General features: G+C 35.9%; 1 protein-coding gene across 4 annotated transcripts in view; it reads right to left on the reverse strand.

The window, feature by feature from the left end:
• FAF1 (Fas associated factor 1) overlaps positions 1-21,305 on the reverse strand; it is a 493,835-nt gene that overhangs the window by 96,567 nt on the left and 375,963 nt on the right. For all 4 annotated transcript variants that reach the window (XM_058552367.1, XM_058552369.1, XM_058552370.1 and 1 more), the window contains one exon: positions 60-196. In XM_058552367.1, the coding sequence (XP_058408350.1) occupies positions 60-196 (137 nt within the window). The remainder of the gene's footprint in view (positions 1-59; positions 197-21,305) is intronic.

Here is a 21,305-nt window from a genome sequence, read left to right on the forward strand (position 1 = left end):
ATATTACAAGGTTATTAAATACACAAGACACTCTACTTCCCTTGTGACATGTACTTTACCTTGTATCACATTTAATACTTCATTAGAAGATCGCTTTCCCATAATAATCAGAAAAAGTGGAAACTGATCTGTTTTTTGAGTCCGAATGGTCTGTGCAACAACACTGCCAAAGTGTCTATTGCACATTGTCAGAAATCTAAAATGAGACAAAATCCAAAAGTAAGTTTCACTTCAGAGTTTAATAAATTCACTAGTACTCCAACAAAAAACTCATTAAGTGTTTTATTAGTCATGTTAAAATTAGGCAGCCTGTCTGATCTCAGTATGTAAAATCTTGCTATACTGAGTTTTCAATTACATCAGAAATGATACAGAAATGATTATCGTAAAGAAAAGCAAGCAGCACACCCTAAACGCTGTCTGGGGCTGACAGCGTAGGATTTTTAGTCTTAAACACTGCAAGCTGTACTACCCTAAACTATGAGAAAAACAAACAAAATGAAGTTTAAGAGGAAAGAATTTCTTTAATAGGACAAATATTGCATAGTACAAAGTTAAACTGACTAGCATCATCCTAGTCGGAACAGAATTTAGCAACATTTTCATAAGCCTTTAGAATCAAGAATTGTACTTTAAATTGTGTTTTCTCCAGTAGCAGCAGGTCTTTTGGTTTTATACTTAGTATGGGATAAAAATAATAATTCTAAGCTTTTGACCAAAAAAAGCTCAGAGATATTAGCATACCGAAGTCTAGCATTAGTATTCTTAACACGATCTGGAATAAATGAAAAAACTGATAAAGCTTTTCTCTTCTATTAGAGGACTGTTTGAAATTAGCATTTCTTTCAAGAGAAAAGGGTAGCTTATGATATGTTTTCAGATCTGATGGTAAAAAGTAAATGTCATAATAATAATGAATTATGAAAGACCAAATGCAAATATAGAATGCTTTAATAAGATCCAATTTAATAAAGTCTGTAAAAATAATGGACTTTTAATAACATAGGTCACAAAAGGCAAAACAGTGGAAATTCTGGGGACTAGCCACTGGTACTGGCTTATTAATTCTTAATTATGTTCATGAAAGGCAACTTAAATCGTGTGTTTTCTTATGCCTTATGATAATATTTTACGTAACAACTCCTCTGAAATGTATGTTCTAGCTGATGAGCAAAGTCCTGCCGTCACATGCATTAGAAGGTAAATCTATTTGAAAAGACAAATGGCATTAAAATGTCATGTGCTCAGATTCATTTGATATCCAAATTCAAAACAGAATCAAACCTCTTAATTTTTAAAGCCAATATATTTCTTGTCTATAGAAATTCATCCCAGAAATTTAGGCTGAATCCTCCACAAAACTTGTGCTGTGACTACAGAAAGTAGACCGTGTTAAGGGCCACTAGAACTGTCAGCAAGAGTGTCAAGACAAGTTAGCACCACTGCAGTAAGTTCACTGGCAGGCAGGTTCAGATACACATTTAGGCAGCAATAACCAGACCTCATGGCAATCTGAAATGACAAGGCCTTAAGAAAGCCATTGTTGGCCATGAAATATCAGTGCCCCCATGAAAATTCAGATTTTCACATTCCACAACTATCACGGGATAAAGGTGGTCAAGCAGCCTAAGCCTCCATACCAAATTTCACACCCATATAGCTTTAATTCATCAATGGAGATGTGCAGACCAGGAGACTAGGCAGTCAGGACCTCACTTTTCTTTCTGCTTCTTACTAATATATCTGAAGTCAGTCTTGACCCTGATCTGATCACTGGCAGCCTCTGAAATTAAAGATGTCAAAAAACAGTTGGAATGCCATTTCCTACAAAAGGGAGAAAATAAGTCCTTGTTGCTTTCACACCGATGGATTAAGTGGATATCACACAGTAGATGCCATCACAGCACTAGTCTCACAAGTGATATTAAATACTAGTGAAACAACGCACCCCCAAAAAAAGGAAAGAAGGAAAGAAGGCAGGCAGGCTGGCTGGCTGGCTTAGTAGTTTTAAGAATTCAATTTCAAGACAATTTTGCCCGGAAATTGTGTATTCCCAAATTTTCTTTTTGTGAAAATGAGTTAGAAGGGAAAATAATTACAAAAATGTAGGTGTCTTACTGGGTTTAAATTAATACGTAACACAAATTTCAAAACTACACAAAACATATTCAAGAGAGGTATAGCCTTCAAAGGCACATTAGCCATTCAATTAACTATAAAAAACAACAAAGTGATCAGTTTTCTACCAGGTATTGGCAAATCATTCTAATTTCTTGGAAGTAGTTAAGAAATATACAGTGATCACGCAGCCACTTGATGCTTTCTAGTGGCCTTAACTAACAATTTGTTCTAATCAAAGAGAGACTTTGTTAACATTTTAATTAATCTGATTAATCTTCCTAAGATCTGAATCATGTTTACTTTGAGATTTTCAAATGGCAATCATCACAAGCCTGTAGGGCCAATGGACAGCCCCAAATTACAAAATTCCTACTCGTCAGTTCCTTCCATTACAATTTACAAGAACTTCACAACACAGATATCAAATCTTTCTCATGGCTGGGAGGCGCTGCTTCTTCCTCTCAAGATCATTCACAGCACACTACTAGCAGCAAAAATCCAGTTCAAAACATTAGAACAAAAACAGACACAGGAAAAACAAGTTATTTTAAGAGAAAAGTGTGGTTCTCATAATTGTGGTATTTTCTTCCTTGTAAAGACAGAAAACGTGCTAGTGCATCTAGTGGCAGCACCAAAGTTGTCAACCTAACTGCACATGGTGTTCATCAGAGTTAGGTGTCATGAAGGGATAAATGGTTTCCACAGCAATTGGATTCCTAAAATCTCAAACCCAATGGGAGAAGCAATGACAAGTGTTCTGTGGCAAGGAGGAATGGCTTTGTTTTTTAATTATAAAAGATTTTAATAAATCAAACAGCCTACTCATTACAGACCTATGTGAGGAGGGGAAATAACAAGCTGCCATATCAACTCCTAAAGCCAAAAGCTAAAGTGACAAATTTGAAAAGACAAAGAACAAATGCCCTCACTAAGGGGGTAAAATGAGGGAGGGAGGAAGGGGAAGAAGGAAGGGATGAGAAAATGCATGAAAGAAAATGGTTAATCACAAACTAGGTAGAATAAAACAAACAACTCATTGGTCCCTGGGGGGTGGGGGGTGGGCTGGAGGGTGGTGGTGGTTAGGGAGTGGGAAGTCTCAAATTTTGGCCTTGGTGAAGAAATGAAATATAATTAGTAGCTGATATTCACCAGTTCTTGCTATTAGAATCCAAAATTGGAAGATAAAATCTTATCTTTTAATCTAACGTTTGGGGAGAAAAATAACAGAACATCTGATGGCTAGCGTATATTAATCATTAGTAAAATTCTCAGTCTCTGAAGCATAGATCTTTTCTATCTTGCTAATGGAAAGTAGGATTACTAATAAATCAGATATGGGAAAAAGTAATCTCATTTTAATTCAAAACAGGATATAGTTTAGTTTCCTTCAATCAAAGTCATAATTATACATCAGTGAATTTTACTAAGCTGTAGTCCAAAATAAAATATATACTAAAAGAAACACAGCAATTTAGGGAGATGGCAATAAAATTCCATAAACATTTACTGTCTACATACTGTATACCAGGTAATGTGAAAGGAGGCACATTTTATAAAAAATGGAGGCCACAAAACTGCCACCTACTCTGTGTGAGGCTTCCTGATTATTACATTTCAATGTGATGTCCATCAATTTAAAGGCGCCTCAGATGTAAAGTGGGAATAACACTTACTTTTAAAAGACTTATATTGTTGTTAGATACAGAAAGCACTCAGAATTGTGCCTTGAATAAGGTAAGCCCTTAAAATTGGTAGCTATTTTATTATTAATTATATAATGATATTTAACATTTTTATCATAATTACTTTCAGAATTAAAAAGAAGATATTTTGCATAGTTAGATATAGCATCAAAGAATTGTTAACTAAACAAGAGTCACTGGTTTTATTTTCATGCAGAGAATGAAAGGGCAGGTATTGATATTTGGAAAATAAGAAAACACAATTATAGATTCTGCAGCTGTGCAATACTACAAAACTTTACACATTTAAAAGTAGATATGAAACTAAAATCACTATTTTCTTTTTAATACATTTATGTTTAGTAATGTTAATTAATTTAAAACCAAGAATCAATATCAAAATTTCTGGCTGCTTACCCTTGAGCCATTAAACACATTAAATGTCCTTCTAATAACGTGTGAACCATTTCTCCAAAATGAGAGGTTACTGAGCAGAAGAAATTCATGTTCAACAGTGCTACAGGACTTCTCCCGTATCACTCAAGAGTTTGAGGCAAGTTGTTCGTACATACTTAGCTGCAGCTGCTAACCTTTTAAAGCCATTTTGGTTTAAGGAGGCTCTTCCCTTTAAAATAGACCAAACTAGCAGTTTTCGCTACAGTAAAAACCTTCATTGCTTAACACATACTCATTCATGTGTCCAGGGTTTGTTCAATCACATTTAAGTACAGTGGTAGAAAAACCAGAACATAAGATAGAGAAAGGACCTTAGACATCATCTACCTATTAGCCAGCACACAATTCCCCTTTTCCCCTTAATAGGGAAATTTAAGCAAAGGTTCTTTAATGTGTGAAGTTAGACTAGCACCGTTAAGGATACCCAAATCAGGAAGCCACCGAGTTTTCTCTCCTACCACAACATCGTTTCCACAAGTTTGCATGCCCATCTCATTGTTTAGCTCAGTTCTGGAGATCCCATTGGGAATGATCTTCCGTATCCCTGGCACATGCCCCTTTGTCCTTTGAGGGTGGCTTTGATTTTTGGAAATAGTTCCAAGTCTTTGGTTCAAACTGAGGTAAACAAGGGACACGACAAAGCTGGGGGACACTGACTACACAGGCAGTGATCTTCAAGTTTTAATGGCCTAGGAATCCCCTAAGGAGTTTATTGAAAGGCAAGTTTCTTAGCCCTATTGAGATTCTGATTCAATAGATTTGGGGTAAGGCCCAGGAAAAGTATCTTTTTAATAAGCTGCCAACTCCACTCCAGGTGATTCTGATGCAAATAGTTAACAAACCACACTTTGAGAAACAATGCTTTCAGGACACAGGTCTGCTTTCCTTGTAAGGCTTTAAACTGTCTCTGAAGGCAGTTCTTAAAGAAGTTGTCCTCAAAATGTTTGGGGCAATGGCGGCTTCACTGGACCCATTGTCTAGTTTCCTGAGGCAATGACCATGTTGAAGACATTAATTCTCACTTGTTTGATTTGTGTAAGTGAGCAGCAACATGATGTGAGACAAACAAATACCTCTAAAGGCTGTGAGCTCCAGGTGATGGAGGAAAAACAATGCAGGGAAGGCGAGGTTACAATATAAAATAGAGTAGTTAGGAAGAGTCTGAGAAGTTGATTTTTGATCAAAGGCTCAAAAGAGGTGAAGGAGGAAGTGAAACACATTATCTCCAGGAAAAGAATTCCAGGCAGAGAGAACAGCAAATACAAAGACCTTGAAGGTGGAGAGTATCTGACATATTTGAAAGGTTACAAGGTTAGTATAGCTGGAGCAGAGTGAAACATAGAAGACAAAATTGATAATTTTGACTATTTTTACATGGTAAAAAAACACCATAACAAGATCAAAAGATAAATGATGAACAGGGGAAACAATTCTGAATTTCAAACCACAGGAAAAAAGCTAACTTCCCTAATATATAAACAACTCTTACAAAATAATAAGGAAAAAATCAACAAACAATATATAAAAGCTCCCAGAAATGGAAACAGTAACGTTTCATAAACATGTGAAAAGATTTACTCAAAATAACTCATAGTGAGTTAACTCCTAATTAAAGCTGCACTAAGAAAGCATTTTTCATCTGTCAGATTAGGAGAGAGAAAAAAATTTGGTAATACCTTGCATTGGCAAGGTTATAGGAAAACAGGCCCTATTGTACAGTTAGTAGTAGTGAAATGGAACCAAGTCCCTTGTGGGCAATTTGCCAATATCTATTAAAATAAAAAATGCACACATACTCTTAACCTAGCACTCCGACATCTGGGAATTTAGTCTATAGATATATTTTCATGTGGAAATCACCTCTGTGCACAGGTAATTATTGTAGGTTGTAATAGCAGAATATTGGGTGTAACTCAAATGTCCACAAATAGAATCTTGTTAAATAAATTATAGCATCTTATGGAATTTAAAGGAATACCATGTAGCCAGAAAACAGAAGGAGTTCTTCATGAACTGATACGGAATATCTTTAAGATACAGTCATGCACCACATGACGTTTCAGTCAATGAGGGACCTCATATATGACGGTGATCCCATAAGATTAGTACCATATAGCCTAGGTGTGTAGTCGGCTATACCATCTAGGTTTGTGTAAGTACACTCTATGATATTTGTACAACAACCAAATCGCCTAACAACGCATTTCTCAGAACATGTCCCCGTCATTAAGAGACACAGGACTATATAATGCTAGTGGAAAAAGCAAGGTGTCAAATAGTGTTTATCATTTGTGTAAAACTGGGGAAAAATAAATATCTATTAGGTTGTTTATATATAAAATAATTTCTGGATGGATAAATAAGAAACATAACATTGCCTTTAGGGAGGGTAACTTAGAGACAGGGCTAAGTATGAGACTTTTCTTTACATACTGTTTTATGCATTTTGAGTTTTCATTAATGTGATGTAATAGCCAATCATGAAATAAATATCAGATTCAAAAGATAGGAACTCCCTTACAAAAACAAAGAAAAATTACAGGTAATATCAATTCCATAAACTTTTAACACAATGTTAATCATATTTGTCTAATTCTTATCAGTCTTTTGTTGAAATATATCTCTTCGTTTTTGTGGTAACTGTTGTCTGGGTGGACACAATTTTTTATCCTTCTACACAATAGTAATGAACAAGCATATTAAATGGTTGAATAATATTCCATTGAGTAGATGTATACGTGGCTATATTCATAACTATTCACCTACACCTAGATTTTTCTGTTTTTTTATCATTATAAATAATATTGGGATAAATATCCTGAAGTATTTCCCTAAGAAAAAAATTCTATGAAGTGAAATTACAGGGTAAAAGGGGAGAATCATTTAATGACTATTGATACATACTATCAAATTGTTTTCTAAAAGAATGATATAATGCCTCTCCATGCAAATGCAAATATTGTATGCATGTTAGAGAACACAGCAAAACTAAAGGCAAATTTAAGAAAACAGAGGATGAGATTTTGGGAAGATTTAATACAAAAAGCATCTCTCACCTGTCTGAGGCTTAGACTTCCCAGTAACAGTAAACCGTTAAATTGTCTCAATAGATTAGTAGCCAGAGTTAAAAAAAACAAATAACTTCTTAATCTAGCTCCTTGTTGTCATCTATAAATCACTCAAGTGAAAAGGCTTTGAGGCACTGACAGTTTAATGACAGGGCTGTAGCTAATCTACAGGACTAATTTGTAGTAATTTTTTGGAGGGACAATAATCATGAATAGATAATTGGCTGTCTTTTTTCTCACCACTGATAAGAACATAAACATTTATTTTAAGTACCCTCTATAAATCTTAGTTGAGAGGGATAACAGAGAACATCTAATCCAATCTCTTATAAAATGCAGCAATTCCTTCTCTAGTAATGTAAAGAGTAGATTCATTTTCCAGGGGCTGTATGAGAGAGAAAATTTATGTTAAATGCCAGATAATATTTCTTCTGCGTTCTGCCTTTTACCAATCAATCAATATTTATGAGGGCCTGCTAAAATATGACAAGATAAGACACAGTTTCTGTCCTTAAGATACTATGGATATTTTGGGTTTGATAAATCAAGGCCCCCAAACAGGAAACATAATCTGGTATACAACTGGGGCCTAGATTTAGTGGTTCAGAGAAAGGAATGGGTACTTAGAAGTCAGGGAGAACTATGTGTTTCAAGATGGTGCTCCTGGACAGCTATTAGGAGAACAGGAATCATCTCTTATTGACCGCCACATTCTTAGCACCCAGTGACTAATGTGTATTTGTTGCATAAATGGGCCAATTCATGCTTCAGTAACCTTTATCACCACTATGACAACATTGACCATACAACCTTCATTTTCCTCTTCCAACTACTTCTGAAATCAGTCTAATTAAGACAGTCGGCATGAATTATCATGGTCTCCAACGCCTCTTTCACTGTGCTTCCACCTCCATAGGTCATTTGGACCCTCAAAATAAACAGCTATTGATCCACAAGTTCATGAGTCTAAGCTTCCCTCCTGATTTTTAACATATTGCAGTTTTTACATAATTTCATCCTGTCACCACCCACTGACTGAAAGTAGGAAGTAGGAATTATTGCAAGCAGCATAATATTGCGGGAAGAACAAAGACTTTGGAGTCAAACAAACCTGATTTTGTCACTTACTAGTTGTTTCTCTGGATAACTTAATCTTTCTGAGCGTTAGCTTTCTCAAAAACGAAGGTGATACTTCCTTTTAGAATTGGTCTGTGCATTAATAAATATTACTTTCTTCCCCTCCCTTTTATGTGCTTCAGGGTCAAAATTGGTTTTTCCTTTTCCCCTCCTCCCCAAATTAAGGATATGGCAAGATGTTTCCTAAAATAAGTTATAACAGCAATCTCTGACTCATATTACTAAAAAAAAGGAGTTATGCTTAGCACCATGCCTGACACTGTATTATATTGCTGTAGAGCTTCCTCAGTATCATCAGCATCATCATAAGATAAGATCATGCCCTATTCTAGGGTAGAGATTTAAAGTAAACGTATACATTTTTTCATGTTGTCATGTTCTCCGATTTTTTCCAGCTGCAAAATTTGGAGATTTTGTGATTATCCAAAAAATTTTCAGCATCATTTATTTGAGAGTTGGTCGGTTTCTCTTGAACCTTGACATTTATATATAATTTCCTTATGTATTTGAAAAGAACTATCATTCTAATGGGTAAAAAAATGTGGGAGAGCATTAGTAAAAAATCTCACACACAGGAGGAAAGTGTTTAAAAGATAAATGACCAACAGCACAGAATATTAGCACTTCAGTCACTCATCAAAGCTTTCAAGCAAGAATCAATTACAACCTAGCACTTGACAAAGGCTCACTTGAGACAGCTGATGTCTGACAGAGAGTTGAATGGACAGGTTGACTATGCAGGCTTTTCTTCTAAGCTCCATACCTGTTATGAGTTAGATCATCAAAAAGGAATATTTAAGGACTACATGACCTAAGCTCCCTAAAGAATTACCATTACTGAAAAAAGATTTAATACAAAGCACTCTGCTTTTACAGGAGATTGATATAAGAAACATCTATTTAAAATAATCCTTATGCAAAACAACAGTAGAAAATAATTGTCTATTATGTTTTTTAATGGCTCTCAAATAGAAAATCATGCAATAAAATTCAGTGCCAGGAAATCTTGAAATAAACTATTAGGCTTCCTTTAATCAGACAATGAGAACTGTAAATGGCAAACTGTAAACTCTGGGGCACAGTACCTGGAACATAACAGAAACTCAACAAATATATATTGGATGGATAGATGAATAAATGAGGATATGCCTATTACATTTCCTTCTTCTCCTTTAGCTGCCAGAATTACAGAGCTGAATTCAGTGTTTATGTACAAAACTTAAGTCAACCCAGGTGTTTATAAATACTTATTATTTGCCACTTTTAATTGGTTTTCATCTGATTTTATTTTTCTGTTTTATATTGTATTTATTCACAATAAATACACAACTGTCTTAAGTGAAAAGTCACTTAGACAAATGGTTTATGAACACTTAGAAAGAATATAAAAAGGGGTAAAAGGGCATATGTGTACAGTGACAGATGGCAATTAGACTTGGGGTCGTGAACATGATGTAGTCTACATAGAAATCAAAATATAATGATCTACACCTGAAATTTATATATATTATAAACCAATGTTACCTCAATAAAAATTAGTTAAATTAAAAAAAGGGGAAAGAATATAGTAGTGATGATTAGGAGGCAGCATGGGTTATTAAGAACACAACAAGCCCAACTAACTATGTGGTCCTGTATTCTTATAACATCCAACAAATAATTATAGAGTATTGTGGTAAGAAACAAAAGTGAAAAAGACCGATGCAATTCTTACGCTTATAAAACTTATATTCTAGTGGAAGAATTAGAAAAAAATTTAAAAATAAGCAAAGTAATGGCTTATTATGAAAAGTTCTAGGAGAATACTATGAAAGAGAATGATGGTAGAGAAGCCTTCTCTAGAAAGATTCATCAGGCCTTTTTTAAGCGGAGACATTTAAACTGAGACCTGAAGAAGAGAAAATTAGGATCATTTCTGTCTGATGACTTCTGTCTTCTCAATCAACTAGTGAGGGCAGCTGGGAACGGGAGTAGAGAGGGACATGAGATGTTTAGTGAATGAGGAGTAGTATGAAACAGACATCTCACCCGAGAAAGAGAACTAACTAGAGAACCACAGTAGGCTTGCTCAACATTATCGTGTACTCATTTGGTTTGTGTTCATTTAAAAAAAGAATCAGGCAGTGTGACTGTCTCCAGCAGTGTTCAACTGCCAGGGCACAGGCATAGAGCAGAGGAATAGTTGGGTTCAACAAAGTGAGTGCAATGCAGGGAGACAGGGGGAGGGAGTGTAAAATATTACAAGGAAGTAATAATGATGGATCTTGAAGTCTAAACAGGACAAGGAGGGAAGTGAAGACTAGAGACAGGGAAGGATAGATGGAGTGAAGTGGTGCGGTCAATAGACTGGAGGGCACGATGAGATCAAAAAACTTTAGCACTGATGATACTTGAGCAAGTAAGTAGGATACGAAGTGTTGGTCAGAGCCAGATGTTTGAAATCAAAATATATGCGGTGATATAGTTTCTCTTGATGACTACACCTAACTGTGGTAAATAAGGAGAAGAAGAAAAATTTTCTGGAGTTAGACATGTCTAAGAACTGAGAGGATTATCAAGAATGATAACAGGAGTAGAGATGATAAGGAGTTAAGGTATCATTTATGAGTGATAGGAGACTTAATAGAATCCGAACCTCAAAAGATCTTGTCAATCAATTGCATTAGTAGAGAATGGCAGAGATCTGGTTTAATAACAACTCAGACCTAACACAATCTGAGCAGCCTCATATCGCAAAAACTGGTAGAGGGTTTTAGTTGACTCCCTGAGTTCAGTAAGAGCCAATAATAAAATTACAGAATAGAATTGAGCATAGCACCAGACAAGCCTCTGGAGTACTGTGCTTGATTCTGGGTACCTTTAGAATGGGCTGGGCTAGACACCCTATCATATGAGGAACAACAGAAAGAAAGAAATATGCCTGGTAAGAAAATTAGTGCAACAAGATGGCTGTGGTTAAATTGATAAAGGACTGTAATGCAGAAGAGAAGTTAGGCTTATTTCAGGTACTTCCAAGGCCAAAACCAGAACCAAAAAGAGAAAGTTGCAGAAGCTCTCTATAGGAAGCAGCATTGTAGCAAAAACCTTTTCCAGCTTTTAGAGCAGCTCAAAAATACACTATTTTTCGAAGCTTTCAATTTCTGTCCCCAGCAGTATTTGGGTAGGGATTGTAGTAACATTTGTTAAGTATTTTATAGAGAAAAATGCCTGCATGGCTGCAAATTGGATGCTGACTAAGAATACTTCTAACCTCCAACTCTAAGATTTCGTGACTCTCATGTTTATTTGTTTCCTGAGCAAAAGGTTCACGTCTTACACTTCTCTTATCCCCCATAGGGCTTTGTGCACAGTTATTCAGTATATTTTTGTTGTTGAATAATCCAGCCTGACAAGGTCAAGAGACAAGAAGCATTACGTAGTAGAAAAGCCTAAGTAGATTTGGAATTCATATCTATACAACCATTTGCATGACCTTGGGTAAGTTACACAACCTCTCTGAGCCAAAAATAGTTTCCTCATATGTGAAATTGGATGTTTGCTATTTACTTTGCAGAATTGTGGTTAAATGTGTAATGTATATAGAGTGAGGATTAAATGAGCTCATATATATAGTGCCTGGCACATAGTAGTTACCTAATTAATGGCTGCAGTTATTATTACGTTTTGTTTTTTTAAAAGCAGTAGTGATAGTCTTGTTCTTAGCTACTGATAATTTCTCAGTAGAAGCTCCTATCACAAATGGCATGAGCTTGGAGGACAGTTCTAAGGGTAAGGAAGCTGTCTTTATTGGTGAAAGAGGCAGAAAATTATTGTAGCTTCCTTAGCTACACCCCAAGGACACTCTGACCAGATCATCATAAGCTGGTAAGGGCAGTATGCTATAACCTATTACAGACTTTACTGACATTTATTTTTAAAACCAAATCTTGCTTACCTCTCATTTTTCTATTGAAAACAATTGTGTCCAAGTCATCAGAAAGTCAAAGAATTTTAGAGAAAAAAGGTCAAAGGTCTCAGGTCAAATAGGTCAGCCTCCCTATTTCTACAGATGAAAAAAAGATCTAGAAATGTTATAATATTTGCCTAATATCCTCTTGTTCTTCATACTCCCAGACTGACTGAATCTCACTCCTCAGTTGCTCTAAATTTTATGACTCACATCTGACCATCTCCATAAACAGTGAGGAAATAGTTGTATGGAAAATCAGTCTTTTAAGAACAGCAACTGACATATTTAAATGAGTGTATGTCCTGCTTTAAGAATTAATAATAAGTTAATACTTGCATAGCTTTCCTAATAGCCAAATAATATATTTTTGTTGCTGTGGTTGTTGAATAACTTATTTGGGAGCGGCTCAGAGCCTCCAAAACCTTATTTGATACTAGGACTGGGCAACATAATTTCTCAGATTGAGATACAGCAATCAAAGCTACTTTACTGTTCATGCAAACTGGCCTCACTCTTTTCTTAGTTGAAGTGTAGAAAAGTATGTTCAAGAAGACTTTCTTGGTGCTGATCATGTATTGAGGAAAGGAAAGATATATGGAAGTAGACTATTTAGGAGGATTCTTTAAACTGTTGCTGTGGCTACGGACCAAGTCAGCCAACAGTGATAAATTAACAGATGGCTTTTAAAAAATCCCTATAGTTAACCCTTTATTTGTGAATAACATAGAAAACTATCTGTCATTTTTCTCTCTTACTATAATGTAGTCAAGTTCAAAGATACAAACATATGCTTGAGGAAAGGACACCAAATCTATTCCCTAATGAATTACCTAAACACGTAAGACACAGGATACTGCCTTACTCCCCAATTCCAAACTAACAGTTATTTCCTCTTTCAATCTTTGGTGGTATATTTAGCAGATTAGATAATTAAGATTATTGGGCACTAAAACCTCTTTGAGTATCTACGTAGACTGACAGGTAAATACTGGAAAAATGTCAGAGGAACCAGTTTCCACAGGTAGTTTTATATGACTGAACTAATATGTTTCTTTTATAATTTCTCTGAGTGTTTTACCACCAGTATTTATGAAAGAGGAGAAATATGCTACCAATTTAAATGGCATAGGTGATATGATAGTGAAAATTCTTCAGAAAAACCGTGAATATAAAAATTACTAACACTGACAAAGCAGTTAAGAAAATAAATAAATCTTTTGAGATCTTTTCAATTTCAAGCAAGAAGAAAAGCAAAAGACATAATGGGGTATATTACTTTAAAAAAGATATTTCATTTTGGAAATGTCTTATTTTTAGAATTTTTTTCATTAGATAACTCCTGTTTTGTAATCTATATAAACACTGGATCAAGCACCTCTGGCAGTCATATTTGTTTGCATCTGTATATTCTAAAATACTAGGATAACTAGCTACTGGGAGTGAATATTTGCACATAATTATACATGAGTACAGGGAGTCACACAACAGGAAAACACTTGGCAACAGAGAACAAACGAAGTGGCAAAGGCTTGGCATTAGGCTCAAACTTTGTATGTATTGAGAAGGCAATGATTCTTTTAATTCTGTGACTCTCACAATCAAGATTCCTGGAATACTCAAAACAGAGAGTGTTTAGAAGAAAGACCAAGTAGAACACCAGTAGAGTAACAAGAAAGGTCTAGAGCATGAGAAAAATAAGATTTAATAAACACTTGTAATGTTGTTCTTTTGGACTGTCTTGTCAACAGTATCACCTTTGTATTATTCTTTCCTAACGACAGTTTTCACATAGATAACTGTATCTGAGTTAAATGTATTATTTCCTCAATAGCAATAATTAATGTCAAGGAAAAATATATGTTTTACACAAATGCTTGATTCAGATACAATGCATGTACCACCAGGCAGTTACGATTGTAGTGCTAGATAGCAGCGTGGGAAGTACCCAAGTCAAAGTAAAAAAGGCTTGTAAACTGGTAATTTAAAATTACCTCAAAGAATATTTTTACAAAGATAATCTTCTATTTTAAAAAGAGTAAAATATGTATTATAAACAGTTTAGCCATCATCTATATACAGACTGGCTTGTTCTCAATCGTAAGAGGCCATCACCTTTTATCCTTTTCCTCTTTCCCTTCCTTTCAGTACTATTAAGAAACTATTCACAAGTGAACCTTGGACAATGCTGAGCCGTAATTATGACTTGCTGACAAAGAGATATGAACAATTACTGAGCCCATTTTGAAACCCTACACTAATAAAGTCATTAGATGCTGCCCTTGCCATGATCCTTCTAAAAGCTTCTGAAGTTACAAGAACACACGGCATTGTTTGCAGGGACAATTGCTGCTGGCAGAACGCAAACCTTGAGTTAAACCATGCTGCAAATTGATCTTGACATTCTGTTAAGACCGCCACTAAAAATCAAAAGGAGAGGAGAAAAGGAGAAAATGAGTGGGTAGGATGTAATCATAGAACAGGAGGGGTTCCTCCTCACCTTCTCTTCTCCCTCTTCACAAAACAAACCAGGGAGAAAATGACAAACTCTCCTGGTGTTTTGGAACCTTTATTTTAAAGCATTAATTAAGCCCTTGACCTGGGATGTTTAGGATGGCAATACATTTCCTTTAAAAGTACTGGAAAGAAAATGTAGCACAAAGGGAATAAAGAAGTTTGGGGAAAACCGTATGGAAATCTGGCATGAAGGCTCTCTGGAAGTCTTAGCACCTTGAACGTAACATGTCCATCTGTTTTATCAGCTACTTCTGCAGAATCCATATCTGCTCCTAGCATAGCAGCTGGAAATTAACACTTCCTGTGTCTCCCATGCAGACCCCACACCTGGGCTATATTTGCTGGATCAAATGCAAGTGTAGGGTTAGAGTAACATGGCCAGCTAGGCTTCAGCCAGGCATGAACCACTGAGTGGTTTAGAACTAAGGGTAAGCCACTGTGAATATGGCTAATTACTGAGATGGAAAGTGCAGGTGAAGACAGCCTGCACAGCCTGCACAGATAATAAGAGCTTTAAGTCAATTAACTCTTGCCAAAGATTAAGTAATGTGGAAAACTATCACTTGAATATTAAGGCTAACAAGTACCTGTCAGCACAGCAACAGAAGTTTACAGTGACTTGAAATACTGCACCAAAGGGCATTAAGTTCAAAAGCTAATATTGACAGACAATAGAATTCTGTCTGTGAACACCGGTACTGTGTATGCAAAATTTAATACACTGCTATGTATATGTTACATGCAACCTGTGTAACTCAGGCACTGTCAGTAATTCCTAGGGAACTGTTTGCAGCTACTCTGAACACTGCTTAGAAATAGTGTGCAATGCCTGATTTAACACTTTGTAGCACGTACATTGATGTGTGAAACATTTTCACCTCAGGAACTTACTCACATGTAAAGCAACTCATTCTTCAGCACTCACAGCTGGCTGATTACCCAGGTGGCACTATCCTAATCAAATTCAATATTTAAGTTTTCTAGAATTAGATTATCTAAACCAGTACCTGTACTGGACAGACTAAGGTGAGGCATTTGCCTCGTGGGCCCTCCTGGTCAGAATAAGAGATACCCATTAACCCACTTATTACTGGTTAATATTGGTGGTTTACTGTGCCACCTATATTATGCGGCTTTCCTTGTTGAAGCAACTTCAGCCAAGAAACCACAGCTTAGCATTGAGGGCACTCATGTGCCAATGTTCCCATGCACTCAGTAGATGTCCAAATAGCTCTAATAGAGGGAAGCAAATTAATGCTTATTATGCAAGTGCTTTATATAGTGCTACCTATATTTAATTCTGATGATGCCCAAATGCAACTTGCCTTGCTGCTTGGCATATCTCACCATGTAGCCAGTCTAGCACTCCAGTCCTATGGACATGTTTACTTTAATCAATGCCACCACCATTGCAGAAGGCTCAGAGTACCATCCAGAATGGCCCAATTTGAGAGGCCAATTGCTTCAGGGGTATCATAAAGACTTGGTGAGTCTGGGGAAGAAAGTCTGGAACCACTGAGTGAACTCATCTGGGTTGGAATTCGAGCCTCTTTCCAGATGGCCTGTGGGTGCCTGGGGCACATGAGCAGAGGCCAAAATATTCTGGGGTACTACAGAGCCAGCACAAGACAAGGTACCAAGTCTAGCCATTTTTAGTTCATTCTGCAAAGAGAATGAAGGCTTTTATTTTATTAGTCCTATTAATGGCTGTGGGGAAAGAGCACACAGAAGGATATAGCAGCATTTCCAATGCTCTTTCCATTACCCAATCTGTTCTCTCTTACTTTTCAATAAGCCTATTAAAGATTGTTTATTTATCAATATAACACTTACTTTTTAAAAGGCCCTGTGTAACTCAATGAGATTACAGATAGCTCCCTTGGGGAGCTGACAACCTAGCAGGGAGATAGACAATGATCATACAATGTAATGAGTGCCATCAATACAAGTTAGTACAGGGATTTATGGGAGCATAAAGAATGTGCATTTTAACCTGGACTGAGGCAAGAGAAGGATGGAGAGAGGTAAGGCTTCCTAGAGGTGATATCTGTCCTGAATTTTAAGAAATTATTCTTTCCTAGCCCAAGCATTCATTCACTAAGAATATATTGTGCTAAAAATAGTTTTATTGTACTAGTTAAATCCATGATGGTTTTCTACATGTTACACATCCAAAAGAGTATCTGATCTCTGCTTCATTGTCTGCCTGTAAGCATATGCCAATACTGGGATGAATCATTAACAAAATAACGTCTTGGGATCTGTCTGTCCCAACTGGTTGACCTTAATCCTCAATCCGGTGCAGACCATTTAGGATTACATTAGCTGGCCAGCTTCTATTTTTTCTCTCCTCCACAATTATGTAAACCATTGAACTTCCATTTCAGATACCTAATTATGAGGTTTAAAATATCAATATTCTTTTGTAAAAATAGCAAGCATCTGCAACCCAATAAACTAGGAATGCTGCTAATATAAAAATCTCTAATAGAAAGAGTAAAATTCTAATTCCATCTTTTCGTGTGTCATCTCTTTCAAGTCCTTCCCTTGTCCCCTCATCCATACTCCCTTGTCTCCTCATCCATACTCCCAAAGCACCTTGCATGTACTTCACATTATATACTAACTCATGTCTGTCTTGTCCACTAGACTATGAATGTTTTGAGCATTCGCACTGTATCTTGTCCAACTTTTCATCCTCAGTGCATAGCACCATTCCTGGTTCATATTAAACATTCAGTAAATGTTTACTCAGTGAATAAACATGAAGGAAATATACCTTTCTTAAGATATTTTTTAGCCAATTCCAGAAGTGATTTGCAGGATCTCCTTGTTTACTATTATCTGTTTTTAGCTCTTTCATTTATAGGTATATCCTGCTGTTACTATCAGGATCAATTTTCAGATGGATATTTAGGAAATTATACCCTCTAGCACCTCTCAAAACTAACAAGGCTTTCTGCCTACTCCTTTAAGAAAGAATGGCCCTGAAATCCAACTAGACATGGCAGCCAACAAGACTGTACAGAGTTTTCCAAGAAAGAAACCTCCATTTAGATATACAATAATGACATTATAAGCAACGTTCTTAGGTGGAATTCACTTGCCAAATGCTTGAGTTTCTTTCTCCTAAAATTTTGTAAAGTGCCTTGTTTAATGAGACAAATAAAATGAATAAGCCCTTCCAGAACATCACAATTTAGTGAGGGAGAAAACAGGCACATAATCATTGCTCCTCAAGTGTGATGTCTCAGTTCATATTTGGAATATTCCAAGATCAATCTAGAAATTATTCTAATCCACTTTATACAGATATAGGTTAGTTAACGTAAGTATTCAACTTAGAAAGTTATTAGAATCATTTTGGAGGTGGGAAATCTGAATCATCAACATCACAGGGGTGTATAACAGCGACATTCTATAGAAATCTGTTTCTTTTTTATTTTGGTTTGTTAGTGAACTCAGAAAATTTAACTTAAAATAGCAACTGACATTCATATTCTGTTAACTTTACCAAAGCACTCACTTAGTTCAAAATCCTTCACTTATCTTCTACATACATGAGAGATTCACAGTAAATTGTGGAAGACTAATGTTTCTGTAGGCTTAATCAGAATATTTATTAAACAAAAGTAAATTTATGGGGCCGGCCCAGTGGCGCAAGCGGTTAAGTGCATGTGCTCCGCTGTGACAGCCCGGGGTTCGCCGGTTCGGATCCCAGGCGTGCACCGACACACCGCTTGTCAAGCCATGCTGTGGCAGCATCCCATATAAAGTGGAGGAAGATTGGCACAGATGATAGCCCAGGGCCAGTCTTCCTCAGCAAAAAAAGAGGAGGATTGGCAGATGTTAGCACAGGGCTGATCTTCCTCACCAAAAAAAAAAAGTAAATTTACTTAGCAAGTCCCCTCCCATCTTGGGCATCAATGTCCCCAGCTATCGTATCAGGGGATAGTCCCAGAAAACCATTAAGGAAGCATCCAGACTAAATAGCATGCAGGCCCAAAATTTATATGATTAGCCTGAAGTAGGACAGCCAGATATATGACCAGACAAGCCATCCATCAGAAATTTGTTTCCAAAATTTTACATTTGTCGTAAAGAAATCACAGTTAAAAGGAAACCCACAGCAACAATCTTATTTGTGATGCCTAGAAATCTCTTCTGTATTTCCACATATTAAACTGTCTCATTTTAACTCTCTGGTAACATGCAAACGATGACACAACAACTTTTGATAGGTAGCCCACTGATCAATAAATATTAGTGCAGCAGTCTTCTATCGAATTGAGAAGGAAAGTTAGAGGTTTTGTTACTGTTAATAGTATCAAATGGATGATGCCACCAATTTTTATGACAAATACCTTTCGATAAATGTGGTGATAAAAATCCAAGAAAGACTACAGAAATGGAAACTCAATTAGACAATTTTCTTTAGATGAATCTATGATAGGTGGTAAGAAAATTGTGGCTAAGCTAACAATTTCCTTTTTTGGGACAATAAATCAGCCTAATTAATTAATTCTCTTACAATTTCATATATCAAAAGGAAATCTTTTACTCTATTTTAGGAATATGTCATTCCAAGTTTGCATCTTGTGTTTGTAAAACGTGTACAATCATGCGCTGCAAAACGACATTTCAGTCAACAACAGACCATATATATAACAGTGGTCCCATAAGATTCGTACCATATAGCTTAGGCGTGTAGTAGGCTGTACCATATACGTTTGTGTAAGTACACTCTGTGGTATTCACACAACGACAAAATCACCGAATGACGCATAACTGTACTTTCCCATTTGCCTTAACAGTACTAATAAGGAGCTGTATATGAAAAGTAGCTATATAATTTTACTTTTTACTTTATAGAGAAAAATGTAATAGCCTAACTTAAAATAGTTTTTAATTTGTAATATGGATAGAATTTGATTTTGAATAAAGATGACAAGTTTCTTAAATTCCAAAAATCGTTACATTCTTTCTCCCCACTGCCCTGTTTCTTATTCCTACAAATGATTATTAAACTCAATTCCTAGATGTTTCTATTTTCAGTCTTTAATATCATTTCTTTTTATTTTCATGACAGTAACTTAATAACAGGATGCCATGTTTTTTAAAATGTAGAATGAAATATCCTATCATACTTCATAGTTCGGTCCAGCAATTCATTGAGAAATAGCTCTAAAGCCTTAAACAAGGCCTTTATTTTGTGTTTTAAAAAAGTGTCATAAGGAGTTAATAGGACACAGCTGTACTGGCTCTTTCTAATAAGCAGCTTCTGTCGCTTTGGTCACCACAGGTGTCTCTGTAACCTGCAAACTCTTATTACTAGTGTATCAAAGTTATGCTACTTAACAGACTTCTTTAGTAAAACATAACAAAGCAATTACATGGCTGTTGATTGCCAGTCATAAAAAAAACCCTCAAACACTGTTTTTCAAAAGAAACTACACTGCAATTTTTTGTCATTGTAAAATAAAAGGAACTAAGGAATTAAATGGAGGATAGAACAAAATAACAGCAGGTAGCCCGCTGAACTTAGCCACTACAGATGGTTTAGAAAGAGTGTTTCCTTCTCCATCAAGTTGTGGATAAAAGGAAAGGAGGGGATTCCTTACTGCCAGTGAATGGCAAAAGATTTAGCCAAGTCTCCAGTCTATGTATTTTGCCTTAAGAAAGACCTTCGATGCTGCATTTTTATCTGTTTTTGGCACTGCTTTTCATCACCTTTAACTGAGTGTGAATAATGACCTGATTTAATTTAAACAAATACAGGTGCTAAAGGTTCTTTATTTACGTATAACAGGGAACATTTCCAAGGCAGAACGAAGTCATCCTGTGAAATTTCCTAACCATTTGCTTAAAGAAATGAAGTATTAGGTGGAGAAATTGCTTCAACATTCTTTTGCTTCACATTTAAGGGAAGAATCATCTTTCTTTTCAGATTCAGATTACATAAAACAAAGTCTGAATGATGAGCAAAACTTCAGTGAGCCATAAAATAATAAAAAGACAAATCAGATGATTTCTAATTGTTCTATAATCATTTAAATTAGGTAACTACAATAGGCTTGCCTTGAAATGAATTAGTTTAATCTCCCTGTTCATAAACCAGCAGCCTGTGATTATGATTGTGTTAACACGCCCAAAGTAGCATCATGGGATGTTACGGCCATATGTGTAATTAAACATGATGAAATATATTTCAGATGGGAAACTCAAATAGGCAAAATATGAAGAATTATTCATCACTTACAGATATTATGATTAACAAACTAAGTAAATTTATCCTGACAGCTAGGAAAGGGATTTTTTTTTTTCTATTGAGAATATGATGTGTGCAAAAGAATGTGTGCAATAAAGCGATTACATCAA

This window comes from Diceros bicornis, chromosome 13, assembly GCF_020826845.1.
Source record: "Diceros bicornis minor isolate mBicDic1 chromosome 13, mDicBic1.mat.cur, whole genome shotgun sequence".
NCBI classification, from domain to species: domain Eukaryota; kingdom Metazoa; phylum Chordata; class Mammalia; order Perissodactyla; family Rhinocerotidae; genus Diceros; species Diceros bicornis.